The sequence below is a fragment of the Anomaloglossus baeobatrachus genome, chromosome 11 (assembly GCF_048569485.1).
Source record: "Anomaloglossus baeobatrachus isolate aAnoBae1 chromosome 11, aAnoBae1.hap1, whole genome shotgun sequence".
Taxonomy (NCBI): Eukaryota; Metazoa; Chordata; class Amphibia; order Anura; family Aromobatidae; genus Anomaloglossus; species Anomaloglossus baeobatrachus.
This window is the reverse complement of record NC_134363.1, coordinates 15,702,688-15,721,535: the sequence shown is the minus strand read 5'-3', so window position 1 is coordinate 15,721,535 and position 18,848 is coordinate 15,702,688. Positions and strand designations below refer to the sequence as shown.

At 46.3% G+C, this 18,848-nt stretch overlaps 1 protein-coding gene across 1 annotated transcript in view; it reads right to left on the bottom strand.

Moving 5' to 3' along the window:
• The window catches only part of LOC142256115 (phospholipase A2 inhibitor LNF2-like), a 33,911-nt gene continuing 15,063 nt past the window's right edge, over nt 1–18,848 (bottom strand). Inside the window, exons 4-5 of the mRNA XM_075327652.1 lie at nt 945–1,094; nt 1–704 (exon numbers count right to left, since the gene is read on the bottom strand). Of these exons, the coding sequence (XP_075183767.1) occupies nt 589–704; nt 945–1,094 (266 nt within the window). The 3' untranslated portion in view covers nt 1–588. The remainder of the gene's footprint in view (nt 705–944; nt 1,095–18,848) is intronic.

The following is an 18,848-nucleotide window of genomic DNA, read 5'->3' as shown; positions in this document are numbered from 1 at the left end:
TTGCTTAGTAACTGTTTATTGGAGTCTTCAAATAATCACATCTTAATTAATCATTTGTATTCATTCGATTTCTCCAAGCTCCTAACTAAAAGAACAAGAAATAATGTACGTGTCTCAGCAGAATGTAGTATATATTGTATCCCTCTTTTTTATTTGTGATTTAAGAGGTTGGCCACACTATAAAAATAGTAGATTGATGGTGGTCCAACACCAGGTTCTCTCACTCGTCCACTTTTAGCACCTCAACTGGTGGGTGGATGTACACATTGTGTTGAGGGGCCCACCACATTCTGTAACCTGTGTAGTGGTCATAATGGAATGTATCAAAGATCAGTTCCTGTTGAAGAGAACAAGACCTGATGTGCAGGACGAGGAAGTGTCCACTAGACAGGGTACGGAGCTTTGATATTCCTCACACCATAGTTTCTACATCCAGTTACTAATAGCTGGAGTTAATTATAGGACCTCCACTGACTTAATTTTTAATATCTAAGGATAGAGCATTTATATTTAAAATCATGAAAATTGAAGGTATCTGATATATTCATTCATTTACTTATTGAAGACTCCTGGATTATGACATAATCTTTAACATCTCAAATACGTCTTCCGTGATGCTGTAACCCCAATGGTGCCATCAAAGTTGTGTTTGCAGCCATCAGAATTTGCACAGCCTTTGACAGAAGAATTCCTTGTTGGCTCTCCTGTAGACACAAATTCAGAAGACATCAATTGGTAAAATATGTGATGTCCATATTGTAATTACTGTGACCTAAAAGGCTCCAGACTATCCCGTGTGCACAGAACATAACAATAAGACTTTTTTTGTCAAGTCTATATGCGATGATGCTGTATTTATTTTTTTTACATTTATATTTTTGTGATGATACAACACATTTGATTACACAAATGTACATATTCTGTAAGAATTACACATTGCTCACCTGGATGATCTTCTTCTACTCTAAACTCAAAGCATCGGTCCATGGATCCAGTGCAGTTCATCTCTTTTTCACTCTTACATTCTTCCAAATTGCCGGTACAGTAGGCAGAAGGACATTTTTTACCATTTGGAGTTGGGTCTTCTTCAGGACCTGGACAGACACAGAATTATTCTGATATACATATTTTGAAATTTTGAATAACAAAAAGGATACAAAACTAAAAATATCCCTAATATTTCACCTTGGCTAATTGAACATTTTCCTATTTATTATTTTAAACAACCCTTCTGTGGATTTTGCTCCTGGTCACATGATGTCCTATTCTCAGATGACATCCACATTTGATTATATTCTGTTTGAATCCCCAGGTTAAACATCATTGATTGTCACTTTCAGGGTTTGGTTTTAGTAACTTACGTTGTACTGAGCATTTACACAGGCACACAACACAAGCTCAGTGCAAATGAATAGAATCAATGAGCGGATCTTTGGAAATTTAAATTTGACAATTGTGACAGATTTTCCTCAAAAATTTGTTTTGTAGCAAATACATTTGTGAAAACTTCAAAACTGGAAATCTAGTAACTGTTCGTAAAATACCCATGAGGAGAGAGCGAGAGGTGGTGAACTGTGCTGACCAAAGGTGCTTAGACTCTACAGAAGAGAGGGAGAAACCCGCTGATCAAAAGAGCTTACACTACAGTCCAAACGTTTAGGGTCACTTAGATATTTCCTTATTTTTTAAAGAAAAGCACATTTTTTTTTTTCAATGAAGCTAACATTAAATTAAACAGAAATCCCCTCTATACATTGTTAATGTTGTAAATGACTATTCTGGCTGCAAAATCTGTTTTTTAGTGCAATATCTACATAGGTGTATAGAGGCCCATTTCCAACAACCACCACTCCAGTGTTCTAATGGTACATTGGGTTTGCTAACTGTGTTAGAAGTAGAGTTGAGCGCGGTTCGCGGTTCTCCAGTTCTAGGCTCAAGTGATTTTGGGGACTGTTCGAGATCGAACTTGAACTCGAGCTTTTTGCAAAAGCTCGATAGTTCTAGATACGTTCGTGAATGGTTCTAGCAGCAAAAAGCAGGGCTTTTTACAGCTACAGTGTGCAGGAGCCATCGCTGGCAGCCTGCCAGAAGCTGGTAACCAAGATAAACATCGGGTATCCAAGCAAAGCGCTTTGGTTAGTAACCCGATGTTTATCCTAGTTACGTGCAGGAAGCCCACACTTCCCCGCTCAGCTCGCTCCGCCCCCTCCTGCCCGCGGCATGTACACATATATACTCTCACACACACACACACACACACACACACACACATGGTCCTGCTCGGCTTACCTGCGGTGATGAAGTCCCGCCATCGAGACCTCAGCGCTGTCACTTTCCTCCATGGCTGCCGCTTGTCACATCACCTCTCGCTTCCGACCCGAGACTGACTAGCGGTGACGTTACGGGCCTCTCGCGATACTTGGTGTGAAGGTGCCGGTCATTGAACTCAGTGACAGGGGCTGTCAGTGTGCTGGAGATCAGCGCAGGTAATGTACCTCGCTGACAGCAGCACTTGTCATCCCCTGCAGTGACCTGGGCTGACCCATTGATGTTAGCTCAGGTCACTGCACTGCTCTCCCAGCCAATGGGGAACATCCTGCTCTTCATTGACTGGGACAGTGTGGATCGTCATGGCAACCCCTTGCATTACACCAGACCTGGATTTGTTTTTCATTCTAATAAATTGGTTAATGAGGGAATGTTTTGGGGAGTGTTTTTTCAAATAAAAATGTGTTTGTCGTCTATTTTTTTTATTACTGACAGGGTTGGTGATGTCGGGTATCTGATAGATGCCTGACCTCACCAACCCCAGGGCTTGATGCCAGGTGACATTACACATCTGGTATTAACCCCATATATTACCCCGTTTGCCACCGCACCAGGGCGCGGGATGAGCTGGGGCGAAGCACCAGGATTGGCGCATCTAATGGATGCGCCACTTCTGGGGCGGCTGCGGCCTGCTGTTTTTAGGCTGGGGAGAGTCCAATAACCATGGACCTCCTTAGTCTGAGAATATCAGACCCCAGCTGTCTGCTTTACCTTGGCTGGTGATCTAATTTTGGGGGGACCCCTACGTGTTTTTTTTTTTAATTATTTATTTAATTTAAAATAACAGCGTGGGGTGCCCTCAGTTTTGGATTACCAGCCAAGGTGAGGTTGCCAGCTGTGGTCTGCAGGCTGCAGCCGTCTGCTTTACCCTAGCTGGCTACAAAAATAGGGGGAACCCTATGTCATTTTTTTTTTTCATTTTTTTGGCTAAATACAAAGCTAAGCACCCCTTAGTGCCACATGAAAGGCACCAACGGGTGCTCCACTTTTTATCCACTTTTTCTCCACTTGTTCTCCATTTTTTCTCCACTTTTTCTCCACTTTTTCTACATTTTTTCTCCACTTTTTCTCCACTTTTTCTCCACTTTTTCTCCAATTTTTATCCATTTTTTCTCCACTTTTTCTCCACTTTTTCTCCATTTTTTCTCCACTTTTTCTCCACTTTTTTCTCCACTTTTTCTCCACTTTTTCTCCACTTTTTCTACATTTTTCTCCACTTTTTCTCCACTTTTTCTCCATTTTTTTCTCCATTTTTCTCCACTTTTTCTCCACTTTTTTTCCTTTTTTTTCTCCATTTTTTCTCCACTTTTTCTCCACTTTTTCTCCATTTTTTTCTCCATTTTTTCTCCATTTTTTCTCCACTTTTTCTCCACCTTTTCTTCACTTTTTCTCCATTTTTTCTCCACTTTTTCTACATTTTTTCTCCATTTTTTCTCCATTTTTTCTCCACTTTTTCTCCACTTTTTATCCATTTTTTCTCCATTTTTTCTCCACTTTTTCTCCACCTTTTCTTCACTTTTTCTCCATTTTTTCTCCACTTTTTCTACATTTTTTCTCCACTTTTTCTACATTTTTTCTCCACTTTTTCTCCATTTTTTTCTCCATTTTTCTCCACTTTTTCTCCACTTTTTCTACATTTTTTCTCCACTTTTTCTCCATTTTTTCTCCACTTTTTCTCCACTTTTTATCCATTTTTTCTCCACTTTTTCTCCACTTTTTTCTCCATTTTTTCTCCACTTTTTCTCCACTTTTTCTCCATTGTTTTCTACATTTTTTCTCCATTTTTTCTCCACTTTTTCTCCACTTTTTCTCCACTTTTTCTCCATTTTTTCTCCACTTTTTCTCCACTTTTTCTCCACTTTTTTCTCCACTTTTTCTCCACTGTTTCTCCACTTTTTCTCCACTTTTTCTCCACTTCTCCAATTCTTCTCCACTTTTTCTCCACTTTTTCTCCACTTTTTCTACATTTTTAATCCACTTTTTCTCCACTTTTTCTCCACTTTTTCTCCATTTTTCTCCACTTTTTCTCCATTTTTTTCTCCACTTTTCTACATTTTTTCTCCACTTTTTCTACACTTTTTCTACACTTCTCCACTTTTTCTCCACTTTTCTCCACTTTTTCTACATTTTTAATCCACTTTTTCTCCACTTTTTCTCCGTTATTTTTCTATGGTCGGTCTACCCATTAGCTCTGCCATGCATAGTGTAGCTCTACACCTACTGCACATGTTACTTTATGATTGACATCTCTTTCATACCAGAGCTGTCTAAGCCTACTCTGACCCCATATTTGTCATTACTATATTGTCCTTGTACTGTATTATGACATTTGTATAATGTGTTTCATTTCTTGCTGTGTTGCAATTTTTTTGCTGTATCCCAATTGTACCTCTACATTGTTCGAGTTTATGTTATTGTTCTCTCACTCTTATGTGATACTGATTATTGTCATTTTTCATGATTACATGCAGATAAGTCCTATCTGACGAAGGCTCAGGCCGAAACGTCATTTGTAACTTGTTTTGGACAAAAACATATATGCTTATGAAAAAAAAAATTTCTTAATACGGACCAATAAAGAGTGATTTTGCATTACTATCCGTTGTGACTTACTGACTTAGTCTGGGAGATTTAGAGTGCCGAGGTTACTCACTAATTTTATCTATTATTACCTCTGAGCACCTATATACCAATGAGCAGAGCTTCCTCTACAGTAGTTCTCCTGATTAGGCATGCCCTTACCTCATGAGCAGGGCATTGCAGCTTTGGTAGCAACCATTACGAAATGGACTCTGCTGCTGTGGACCCGAGAAGAGTGAGTGCAGATTCATTGCACCCACACTCCTCACATGAAGGGTCCGCACTCCTAGAAAATGGGGGATACGTTCCCTGAGTGTCTCCCAATAACTATGGACCTTCCCACCCTGAGAATACCAGACCACAGCTGTCCGCTTTACCTTGGCTGGTGATCCAATTTGGGGGGGACCCTACTTTTATTGTGTAATTATTAATATTTATAAAATAATTATAAAAAAGAGCCTGAGGGGACCTCCACATTGGATCCCCAACCACGGTAAAGCTGCCAGCTGTGGTTTGCAGGCTACAGCCGTCTGCTTTACCCTAGCTGGCTATCAAAAATGGGGGGACCCAACGTCATTTTTTTTTTTAACTATTTTTTAAATAGAAAAAATTAATGGGCTTTCCTGTATTTTGATTGCCAACCAAGATAACAGCAGGCAGATGGGGGTGGCAACCCATAGCTGTCTGCTTTATCTGCGCTGAGAATCAAAAATACCGCGGAGCGCTACGTCATTTTTTTAAAGATTTATTTTTACAGCACTGTGATGTCCAGCAATCAAAATACAGGGAAGCCCATTTTGTTTTTAGTTATTTAAATAAATAATTAAAAAAAATATATATGGGCTCCCGCTGCATTTTTTGTATTGCTAGCTAAGGGTAATCCAAGCAGCTACTGGCTGCTAACCCCCACTGCTTGGTGTTACCTTCACTGGCAATGGAAAATCCAAGGAAGCATTTTTTATTTTTTTTGCCAAAAAACTACAAAAATAGGACGTGAGCTTCGCCATATTTTTGTATGCTAGCCAGGTATAGCAGGCAGGTGCTGGAAGAGTTGGATACAGCGCCAGAAGATGGCGCTTCTATGAAAATGCCATTTTCTGAGGCGGCTGCAGACTGCAATTCTCAGCAGTGGGGCCCAGAAAGCTCAGGCCAACCTGTGCTGCGGATTCCAATCCCCAGCTGCCTAGTTGTACCTGGCTGGACACAAAAATGGGGCGAAGCCTACGTCATTTGTTTTCTAATTATTTCATGAAATTCATGAAATAATAAAAAAAGGGCTTCCCTTTATTTTTGGTTCCCAGCCGGGTACAAATAGGCAACTGGGGGTTGGGGGCAGCCGTACCTGCCTGCTGTACCTGGCTAGCATACAAAAATATGGCGAAGCCCAAATAATCTTTTCAGGGGGCAAAAAACTTCTGCATACAGTCCTGGATGGAGTATGCTGAGCCTTGTAGTTCTGCAGCTGCTGTCTGTCTGTATGGAGAAGAGCAGACAGCAGCTGCAGAACTACAAGGCTCAGCATAGTCCATCCAGGACTGTATGCAGAAGTTTTTTGCCCACCAAAAAAATGACGTGGGCTTCGCCATATTTTTGTATGCTAGCCAGGTACAGCAGGCAGCCACGGGCTGCCTCCAACCCCAAGTTGCCTATTTGTACCCGGCTGGGAAGCCTGTTTTTTTAATTATTTCACTTATTTCATGAAATAATTAAAAAAAAAACTACGTAAGCTTCGCCCCATTTTTGTGTCCAGCCGGGTACAACTAGGCAGCTGGGAATTGGAATCTGCAGCACAGGTTAGCCCGAGGTTTCTGGGCGCCTCTGCTGCGAATTTCAGTCCGCAGCCGTCCCAGAAAATGGCGCTTTCATAGAAGCGCCATCATCTGGCGCTGTATCCAACTCTTCCAACAGCCCTGGAGCCGGGTGGCTTGTTGGGTAATCATGAGTTAATACTGGCTTTGTTTTACTAGCCAGTATTAAGCCAGAGATTCTTAATGTCAGGCACATTTGACCCGGCCATTAAGAATCTCCAATAAAGGGTTAAAAAAAAGACACCACACAGAGAAAAAATACTTTAATAGAAATAAATACACAGACACATTGGAGACTCCATCTTTATTACCCCCTGTCAGCCCAATAAATCCCCAATAAACCAGCGCTGATAAGAGGTTTTTAATAGAGGCTTAAATTATAAGCAGCAATTTCAGCGTTCCAAGTGCCTTTAAATAAATTTGAAGAAACTGGACTTCAGGATTGTAGTGAGGATTGTAGTGAGGATGAGGTGCCCCAGCCCATTACTTGATGGGCTGGGGCACCTCATCCTCACTACAATCTTCACTAGTGTAGTAGTAGTGACGATTGTAGTGAGAATGAGGTGCACCAGCCCATCATGGGCTGGGGCACCTCATCCTCACTACAATCCTCACTAGTGTAGTAGTAGTGACGATTGTAGTGAGGATGAGGTGCACCAGCCCATCATGGGCTGGGGCACCTCATCCTCACTACAATCCTCACTACAATCGGGAAGCAGCGTGCAGCCTTTACTCTGTGAGTGATAAGTGCTGCTAGCGGTAACAGCGGTAACGCTGACAGACGCGTTACCATAGCAACGGTGCTCCCGGAGCCGCGGTTAGCGGTGGCGTCACCGCTAACTGCGTTACTATGGCAACGGTGATCTCCGTTAATGACCGGCTGTGTCAGCCGGTCCCTAACGGAATGGGGAGTCGACCGTGTGCTAGAGCATATCGCCGGTACACGGCGATACACAAATGTGCACCGTGTACCGGAGAGGTGACTGGTCACATGGCTATTTTGACATCACGATAGGTCCTGCTTCTCTGCTGGCCGTGGCGGTCACCGGGAGGATTCAGCGATCATCGGATGGAATAGCGGCAGGAGACAGAGTGCAGGAGGGATCGCAGGGACCGGTAAGTGTTATGGCAATGTTTATTAACTGTTTGTGTACATTTATCATGCATTTTTATGTGTTTGTGATTGCCTCCCATTATAGCCTATTGGTTCTAGTTCGGTTCGTCGAACGTTCAACGAACCGAACTCGAACGGGACCCCCGTTCGGCGAACCGACCTCGAGCCGAACCGTGACCGGTTCGCTCATCTCTAGTTAGAAGGCTAGTGGATGTTTTGAAATCCCTTGAAAACCATTGTGCAAGTATGTCAGCACAGTTGAAAACAGTTTTGCTGATTAGAGAAGCTATAAACTGACCATTCTTTGAGCTAGTTGAGAATCTGGAGCATTATTTTTGCTGGTATCATTAAACTCTCAAAATGTCCAGAAAAAGAGAACTTTCATGTCAAACTTGACAGTCTATTCTTGTTCTTAGAAATGAAGGATATTCCGTGCGAGAAATTGTCAAGAAACTGAAGATTTCCTACAACGATGTGTACTACTCCCTTCAGAGGAGAGCACAAACAGGCTCTAACCAGAGTAGAAAGAGAAATAGGAGGCCACGCAGCACAACTGAGCAACAAGACCAGTACATTAGAGTCTTTAGTGTGAGAAATTGATGCCTCACAGGTCCTCAACTGTCAGCTTCATTAAATAGTACCGCAAAATGCCAGTGTCAACTAGAGATGAGCGAACCGGTCCCGGTTCGGCTCGAGGTCGGTTCGCCGAACGGAGGTCCCGTTCGAGTTCGGCTCGTCGAAAGTTCGACAAACCGAACTCGAACTGCATAGTTAACAATGGCAGGCAATCACAAACACAGAAAAACACCTAGAAAACACCCTCAAAGGTGTCCAAAAGGTGACAAACAACTCACAACACATGGGAAAGTGACAAGGACATATACTCATGCGAAAACAAAAGAGCTGGACAAGGAAAAATAGGAGGACACACAGATATATGAGTATATGCAAGGAAACATTGATTCCATTATTGTGCAACTTGAGCCCTGCTCATTTTAGGCTTCCAATCTGGATAAATTGCCTGAGCTCGCCACGTACGCCTTGGGGATCTTGTCGTGTCCTGCAGCCAGCGTTCTCTCGGAACCTGTCTTCAGTGCTGCTGGGGGTCTGCTGGCAGATAAGCACATGTGTCTGTCCACTGACAATGTGGACATGGCTCTCAGAGGACTTTTCTTCCCCTGGGTCAGCCAGGGGAGACGAAATGCACGTGTATTTTTGAGAGTGCTTCATGCAAAGCATCTTTTTCATTTTGAAAAGGGGGGTCAAGTGATGTCAGTCAAGTGCGGTGTGTGTGTGTTACGGGGGGCTGTCTGATAATAACCGAAAGGAGTATCAGACAGTCAGGGTCCACCGTGCAAAGACTTTGCTGCAGACTATGGCAGAGTGCAATACCTCTGTTAACTCACAGAAGGATATAATAAGAAAGTAAAGCAATTCCTCCCTTACTTGGAGGGTGTGTGGAATGATCTCTGTTAATAATCACAGAGACAAAGGCAATGTGTGCGAAATGGCACCTACCTAGGTCCGCTCTTCTAGTGGTGCAAAAGAGACGAACAGCAGCGTAAGCCGCACAAAGCTCCTACCTGCGTTCGCTCCACTAGTGTGCGAGGACACGAACCACTAGATATGGCACCTGCCTAGGTCCGCTCTTCTAGTGGTGCAAAAGAGACGAACAGCAGCGTAAGCCGCACAAAGCTCCTACCTCTGTTCGCTCCCCTAGTGTGCGAGGATACGAACAACTGCCAGACGCAGTATAAGGAACGTTACGCTAGCGGCAACGTCCACCTACGAGTACAATCACAAGGCCCAGCCAGACCATGTGCCTCAGGCACCTGCCTATGTCCGCTCCCCTAAGAGGTAAGGATACGGACAGCAGCCGAAGCTGTAAGGTATAAGAACGCTACCCTGCCGGTAGCGCTCACCTAGCATAGACAGAGGAATGCCTAGAGGAACGCGCACAGAGCGTCTACTCATATGCATGAACCAAGAGGACTGAGCACCATGCGGCGTGTGTCAGGGTCTTATATAGACTCTGTGCCTCATCCAAGATGGAGGACACCAGAGCCAATCCGCTTCCAGAACGACAGGAGTGACGTCATGCTGGCCTATCACCGAGCAAGACGTCACAAGCACATGACCAGCGAGCAATCGGCATAGAAGGTGTCAGAGACATGTGACCTCGTGTCAGCGATGATGTCACCCGCACATGTGCAATGGCTCCAAGATTGGACTTAGTCTCTGGCGCTCGCACATGTGCAGTAGCAAGAAATCTGGACTTAGTCTCCAGCGCTCGCACATGTGCAGTAGCAAGAAATCTGGACTTAGTCTCCAGCGCTCGCACATGTGCAGTAGCAAGAAATCTGGACTTAGTCTCCAGCGCTCGCACATGTGCAGTAGCAAGAAATCTGGACATAGTCTCCAGTGCTCGCAGCAACCGTAACAGTACCTCCCCCTCAAGGGCCCCCCTCCCGGCGACGCAGATAATCGGCAACTAAGTCGGGAGCATGGACAGCCTCCTCAGGCTCCCAAGAGCGATGTTCCGGGCCATAGCCCTCCCAATCTATCAAGAAGAACCTGCGCCCTCTAACCATCTTAGAACCAACTATGGCTCGTACCTCATAGCTAGAGCGAGAGGAATCAGAGGCAGGAGAGTGCACTTCACGAGCGTGAGGTAAAATAGCCGGCTTTAGCAGTGAGACATGGAATTTGTCATGAATCCTAAGATGGACAGGTAACTTCAATTGATAGACTACAGGATTTACCTGTCGAAGAACCTCATAAGGACCCAGGAAGCGAGGAGCAAATTTGACAGAGCTCACTCTAAGTCTCACGTGTTTTGCAGAGAGCCACACAAAGTCCCCTGGAGAAAAGACAGGAGCCGGGCGACGAAACCGATCGGATACCGTCTTCATACGGTCCTTAGCTGCTTGGATCGACTCTTGAGTCCGATCCCAAACCTCTCTGGCATTAGTTGCCCAGTCGGCCACAAGAGGAGGAGGTGCAGCAGCGGGAAACGGTACCGGTACCCTAGGGTGTTGCCCATTATTGAGTACGAACGGTGTCTGCCCAGTGGCCTCAGCCAGCGAATTGTTAAGGGCAAATTCTGCCCAGGGTAGGAGGGAGGACCAGTTATCGTGGTTCTCAGCAACAAAGTGTCGAAGGTATATAATCATAGATTGATTGGTACGTTCAACCAAACCATTAGTCTCCGGATGGTATGCCGAAGAGAGATTCAACTCAATTTGCAGAAGGCTACAAAGATCTCGCCAGAAACGGGAAGTAAATTGCGGGCCTCTATCACAAATGATACGATCTGGCATCCCATGAAGCCTAAAGACATGCTTGAGGAATAGTTTGGCTAATACCCTGGAAGATGGGATTCTCGATAACGGTACGAGATGAACCATCCGGGAGAAATGGTCCGTAATGACCCACACAAATCTATGTCCCTGTGAACATGGAAGATCACCCACAAAGTCCATGCCTACCACCTCCCATGGTCTATCTGGCACTGGTAAAGGATGCAAGAGCCCAGCCGGTCTCTGCCGTAATGGACGGTTGCGAGCACACGAGTAGCAGGAACCGACATATCTCTTGACGTGGCTGGCTAAGTGTGGCCACCAATACCACCTCTCCAGTAACTCTCGTGTCCGCCTAATACCAAAATGCCCACCCACCTTTGAGGTGTGGGCCCATGACAGTATATCATTCTGTCGATCAGGCGGAACAAATGTCTTGCCCGGTGGGATTTGGTCTAACGTCACAGGGGAGAGCGTATGAAAAACCCTGGAGGGAAGGATAAGACGAGGTTCGTCAATCTCTTCCTGGGTAGAAAGCATAGAGCGAGACAGGGCGTCTGCCTTGTTATTCTTACTCCCAGACAAATAGTTGATGGAGAAGTGAAAGCGGGAGAAAAACAAGGACCAGCGGGCTTGGCGAGGATTCAGACGCTGAGCGGTTTGTAAGTACGTCAGATTCTTATGGTCTGTATAGACCTGGAAAGGATGTTTCGCTCCTTCCAGCAAGTGACGCCACTCCTCCAAGGCTAATCTCAAGGCGAGCAGTTCCCTATCCCCAATGGTATAGTTTCTCTCTGCCGGTGAAAAGGTTTTAGCAAAGAAGAAACACGGCCTTTTTCTACCTGCACCGTTCTTTTGATACAAGACCGCACCAGCACCCACTGAAGAGGCATCAACCTCTAAGAGGAAGGGCTTACTCTCATCGGGTCTTTGAAGAACGGGAGCAGTTGAAAAGTGTCTTTTTACTGCCTCAAAAGCCTGAGATGTCTCAGTAGACCAGGCTTTGGGATTAGCACCTTTCTTAGTCAAGGCCACCAAAGGGGCCACCAAAGTAGAAAAATGGGGTATGAACTGCCTGTAATAATTTATAAATCCTAAGAAGCGTTGCACCGCCTTCAAGGAATGAGGTTCGGACCATTGCAGGACAGCAGAGAGCTTCGCAGGATCCATAGCCAGACCCTCTTGTGAGATAATGTAACCCAAAAAAGGCAATGAGGACTGCTCGAATACACATTTCTCGAGTTTAGCAAACAATGAGTGCTCCCTTAAACGGGAAAGGACACGAACGACATCCTGACGATGAGTCTCCAGATCAGGAGAAAAAATCAGGATGTCGTCCAGATACACCACTACTGAGGATAACAGTAAATCCCTGAACACATCATTTACGAAGTCCTGAAATACTGCGGGTGCATTACATAACCCAAAAGGCATGACGAGGTATTCATAGTGACCGTCTCGGGTGTTAAAAGCGGTCTTCCATTCGTCACCCTTTCGAATTCGTACCAAGTTATACGCACCCCGCAGATCCAACTTCGTAAAAACTTGAGCTCCTCTCAGTCTGTCAAAGAGCTCCGAAATTAAAGGTAATGGGTATTTGTTCTTTATTGTGATTGCGTTGAGACCCCTGTAATCTATGCAGGGACGCAAATCACCCTCTTTCTTCCGAACAAAGAAAAACCCAGCTCCCGCGGGAGAGACAGACTTACGAATGAACCCCTTCTCTAAGCTCTCTCTTATATAGGTCGACATGGCCTCCGACTCAGGTATCGACAGGGGGTAAACCCTGCCTTTAGGTGGAACCGAACCTGGGATAAGGTCTATGGCACAGTCATACGGCCTATGGGGTGGAAGAACCTCAGCACCCTGTTTGGAGAACACGTCAGCGAAATCCAAATAGGGTGTAGGTATGGGAGAGAGATCAGTTGATGCAACTGCAACGACCTTAGGTGGTAAGGGAAGACATCGGGACTGACATTTCGAACCCCAACTAATAATGCTGTCAGACTCCCAGTCAATGTGAGGAGCATGAGTCCGAAGCCATGGAAGACCCAGAAGGACGTCGTCTATACCCTCAGGCAAAACAAGAAAAGAAATCTCCTCTATGTGACCCTGAGACAGGGAAAGGCGCAAGGGAACTGTCCTCAATGTAATGGAGTCAGACAACATAGTTCCATTAACAACACGGACAGGAATAGGCGCCTCTAACATGATAGAGGGAATATTGTGTCCCTTTACAAATCCTGAGGACACAAAAATCCCGTCAGCTCCGGAATCCACAAAAGCCATAATAGGCCATGTATTCTCAGATAGCGAGAGCTGACCTGGGATACAACACTTAGAGGGTGCAGAAGACGTCTCTAGTAACCCCCCTCTAATGGTTACTAGGCCAGGGAGTTTCCCTGACGACTAGGACACTTGTTGGCATAGTGCCCAGCCTGACGACATACGTAACATATAGGAGGACCAGACTTGCGTAGTCTGGAGAACGTATGACCTAACTCCATAGGAGTGGGAGATGTTTCAGATGCTGAGGAAGATGGTAGTGGACCCTCAACAACTGGAATAGCCCGATGCTTAGGGCGTGAGGAAGAGACCTCGAGTCTACGTTCCTTATGGCGTACATCGATCCTCGTTGCTACTGTGATCAAGTCCTCCAGAGAAGCAGGGACTTCACGAGTAGCAAGGGCATCCTTGACATAGCCAGCCAACCCTCTCCAGAAGATAGGAATCAACACCTTCTCTGGCCAATCTAGTTCTGCCACCAGAGTTCTAAAAGCAATGGCATAAGAACTAGTGGATAACGAACCCTGAGATAGATCTAACAGTCTCAGGGCCGCATCATGGGTAACCTGCGGACCCATGAATACCGCCTTAAGAGCATCAAGAAAGTCTTGATGTCTCAGAGTAACCACATCAGAGCGCTCCCATAGGGGAGTCGCCCATTCTAAGGCTTTGTCCTGAAGTAAGGAGATGATAAAGCCTACTCTGGACCTCTCCGTAGAGAAGCGAGAAGAGTTAACCTCTAGGTGTATCTGACACTGACTAATGAAACCACGACATGATCTGGCATCGCCAGAATATCTGTTTGGTAGAGCAAGTCGAGGATCATGTGCAGATGTCACCATGGTCTGAGGTTTATCCTCTATACTCTTGAGCCGTGACTCAAGTACTTGTATGTAACGGTGTAACTGCTGATATTCTGCCATAACTGCCAGACCCTTGGCTCAGTCCTAATGTTACGGGGGGCTGTCTGATAATAACCGAAAGGAGTATCAGACAGTCAGGGTCCACCGTGCAAAGACTTTGCTGCAGACTATGGCAGAGTGCAATACCTCTGTTAACTCACAGAAGGATATAATAAGAAAGTAAAGCAATTCCTCCCTTACTTGGAGGGTGTGTGGAATGATCTCTGTTAATAATCACAGAGACAAAGGCAATGTGTGCGAAATGGCACCTACCTAGGTCCGCTCTTCTAGTGGTGCAAAAGAGACGAACAGCAGCGTAAGCCGCACAAAGCTCCTACCTGCGTTCGCTCCACTAGTGTGCGAGGACACGAACCACTAGATATGGCACCTGCCTAGGTCCGCTCTTCTAGTGGTGCAAAAGAGACGAACAGCAGCGTAAGCCGCACAAAGCTCCTACCTCTGTTCGCTCCCCTAGTGTGCGAGGATACGAACAACTGCCAGACGCAGTATAAGGAACGTTACCCTAGCGGCAACGTCCACCTACGAGTACAATCACAAGGCCCAGCCAGACCATGTGCCTCAGGCACCTGCCTATGTCCGCTCCCCTAAGAGGTAAGGATACGGACAGCAGCCGAAGCTGTAAGGTATAAGAATGCTACCCTGCCGGTAGCGCTCACCTAGCATAGACAGAGGAATGCCTAGAGGAACGCGCACAGAGCGTCTACTCATATGCATGAACCAAGAGGACTGAGCACCATGCGGCGTGTGTCAGGGTCTTATATAGACTCTGTGCCTCATCCAAGATGGAGGACACCAGAGCCAATCCGCTTCCAGAACGACAGGAGTGACGTCATGCTGGCCTATCACCGAGCAAGACGTCACAAGCACATGACCAGCGAGCAATCGGCATAGAAGGTGTCAGAGACATGTGACCTCGTGTCAGCGATGATGTCACCCGCACATGTGCAATGGCTCCAAGATTGGACTTAGTCTCTGGCGCTCGCACATGTGCAGTAGCAAGAAATCTGGACTTAGTCTCCAGCGCTCGCACATGTGCAGTAGCAAGAAATCTGGACTTAGTCTCCAGCGCTCGCACATGTGCAGTAGCAAGAAATCTGGACTTAGTCTCCAGCGCTCGCACATGTGCAGTAGCAAGAAATCTGGACATAGTCTCCAGTGCTCGCAGCAACCGTAACAGTGTGGCCCAATTAGTGGCAACGAGGGAGACTGTGGTTGGAGTCCCCTCGCTTTTGAAAAAAGAACCAAGATGAACAAGTCATGGCTCTCAGAGGACTTTTCTTCCCCTGGGTCAGCCAGGGGAGACGAAATGCACGTGTATTTTTGAGAGTGCTTCATGCAAAGCATCTTTTTCATTTTGAAAAGGGGGGTCAAGTGATGTCAGTCAAGTGCGGTGTGTGTGGCCCAATTAGTGGCAACGAGGGAGACTGTGGTTGGAGTCCCCTCGCTTTTGAAAAAAGAACCAAGATGAACAAGTCATGGCTCTCAGAGGACTTTTCTTCCCCTGGGTCAGCCAGGGGAGACGAAATGCACGTGTATTTTTGAGAGTGCTTCATGCAAAGCATCTTTTTCATTTTGAAAAGGGGGGTCAAGTGATGTCAGTCAAGTGCGGTGTGTGTGGCCCAATTAGTGGCAACGAGGGAGACTGTGGTTGGAGTCCCCTCGCTGTGTTTCTAAAAGAACCAAAATGAACAAATCATGGCTCTCAGAGGACTTTTCTTCCCCTGGGTCAGCCAGGGGACGGTAAAGGCACGCGTATTTTTGAGAGTGCTTCATGCAAAGCATCTTTTTCATTTTCAAAAGGGGGCTCAACCGATGCCAGTCAAGTGGGGTGTGTGTGGCCCAGTTAGTGGCAACGAGGGAGACTGTGGTTGGAGTCCCCTCGCTGTGTTTCTAAAAGAACCAAGATGAACAAGTCATGGCTCTCAGAGGACTTTTCTTCCCCTGGGTCAGCCAGGGGACGGGAAAGGCACGCGTATTTTTGAGAGTGCTTCATGCAAAGCATCTTTTTCTTTTTCAAAAGGGGGCTCAACCGATGCCACTCAAGTGGGGTGTGTGTGGCCCAGTTAGTGGCAACGAGGGAGACTGTGGTTGGAGTCCCCTCTCTGTGTTTCTAAAAGAACCAAGATGAACAAGTCATGGCTCTCAGAGGACTTTTCTTCCCCTGGGTCAGCCAGGGGACGGGAAAGGCACGCGTATTTTTGAGAGTGCTTCATGCAAAGCATCTTTTTCATTTTGAAAAGGGGCATCAACTGATGTGAGTCAAGTGGGGTGTGTGTGGTTCAATTAGTGGCAACGAGTGAAACTGTGGTTGGAGTCCCCTCGCTGTGTTTCTAAAAGAACCAAAATGAACAAATCATGGCTCTCAGAGGACTTTTCTTCCCCTGGGTCAGCCAGGGGACGGTAAAGGCACGCGTATTTTTGAGAGTGCTTCATGCAAAGCTTCTTTTTCTTTTTGAAAAGGGGGCTCAACCGATGCCAGTCAAGTGGGGTGTGTGTGGCCCAGTTAGTGGCAACGAGGGAGACTGTGGTTGGAGTCCCCTCGCTGTGTTTCTAAAAGAACCAAGATGAACAAGTCATGGCTCTCAGAGGACTTTTCTTCCCCTGGGTCAGCCAGGGGACGGGAAAGGCACGCGTATTTTTGAGAGTGCTTCATGCAAAGCATCTTTTTCTTTTTCAAAAGGGGGCTCAACCGATGCCACTCAAGTGGGGTGTGTGTGGCCCAGTTAGTGGCAACGAGGGAGACTGTGGTTGGAGTCCCCTCGCTGTGTTTCTAAAAGAACCAAGATGAACAAGTCATGGCTCTCAGAGGACTTTTCTTCCCCTGGGTCAGCCAGGGGATTGGAAAGGCACGCGTATTTTTGAGAGTGCTTCATGCAAAGCATCTTTTTCATTTTGAAAAGGGGCATCAACTGATGTCAGTCAAGTGGGGTGTGTGTGGCCCAATTAGTGGCAACGAGGGAGACTGTGGTTGGAGTCCCCTCGCTGTGTTTCTAAAAGAACCAAGATGAACAAGTCATGGCTCTCAGAGGACTTTTCTTCCCCTGGGTCAGCCAGGGGACGGGAAAGGCATGCGTATTTTTGAGAGTGCTTCATGCAAAGCATCTTTTTCATTTTGAAAAGGGGCATCAACTGATGTCAGTCAAGTGGGGTGTGTGTGGCCCAATTAGTGGCAACGAGGGAGACTGTGGTTGGAGTCCCCTCGCTGTGTTTCTAAAAGAACCAAGATGAACAAGTCATGGCTCTCAGAGGACTTTTCTTCCCCTGGGTCAGCCAGGGGATGGGAAAGGCACGCGTATTTTTGAGAGTGCTTCATGCAAATCATCTTTTTCTTTTTCAAAAGGGGGCTCAACCGATGCCAGTCAAGTGGGGTGTGTGTGGCCCAGTTAGTGGCAACGAGGGAGACTGTGGTTGGAGTCCCCTCGCTGTGTTTCTAAAAGAACCAAGATGAACAAGTCATGGCTCTCAGAGGACTTTTCATCCCCTGGGTCAGCCAGGGGACGGGAAAGGGACACGTATTTTTGAGAGTGCTTCATGCAAAGCATCTTTTTCATTTTGAAAAGGGGCATCAACTGATGTCAGTCAAGTGGGGTGTGTGTGGCCCAATTAGTGGCAACGAGGGAGACTGTGGTTGGAGTCCCCTCGCTGTGTTTTTAAAAGAACCAAGATGAACAAGTCATGGCTCTCAGAGGACTTTTCTTCCCCTGGGTCAGCCAGGGGACGGGAAAGGCACGCGTATTTTTGAGAGTGCTTCATGCAAAGCATCTTTTTCATTTTGAAAAGGGGCATCAACTGATGTCAGTCAAGTGGGGTGTGTGTGGCCCAATTAGTGGCAACGAGTGAAACTGTGGTTGGAGTCCCCTCGCTGTGTTTCTAAAAGAACCAAAATGAACAAATCATGGCTCTCAGAGGACTTTTCTTCCCCTGGGTCAGCCAGGGGACGGGAAAGGCACGCGTATTTTTGAGAGTGCTTCATGCAAAGCATCTTTTTCATTTTGAAAAGGGGCATCAACTGATGTCAGTCAAGTGGGGTGTGTGTGGCCCAATTAGTGGCAATGAGTGAGACTGTGGTTGGAGTCCCCTCGCTGTGTTTCTAAAAGAACCAAAATGAACAAATCATGGCTCTCAGAGGACTTTTATTCCCCTGGGTCAGCCAGGGGACGGTAAAGGCACGCGTATTTTTGAGAGTGCTTCATGCAAAGCATCTTTTTCTTTTTCAAAAGGGGGCTCAACCGATGCCAGTCAAGTGGGGTGTGTGTGGCCCAGTTAGTGGCAACGAGGGAGACTGTGGTTGGAGTCCCCTCGCTGTGTTTCTAAAAGAACCAAGATGAACAAGTCATGGCTCTCAGAGGACTTTTCTTCCCCTGGGTCAGCCAGGGGACGGGAAAGGCACGCGTATTTTTGAGAGTGCTTCATGCAAAGCATCTTTTTCTTTTTCAAAAGGGGGCTCAACCGATGCCAGTCAAGTGGGGTGTGTGTGGCCCAGTTAGTGGAAACGAGGGAGACTGTGGTT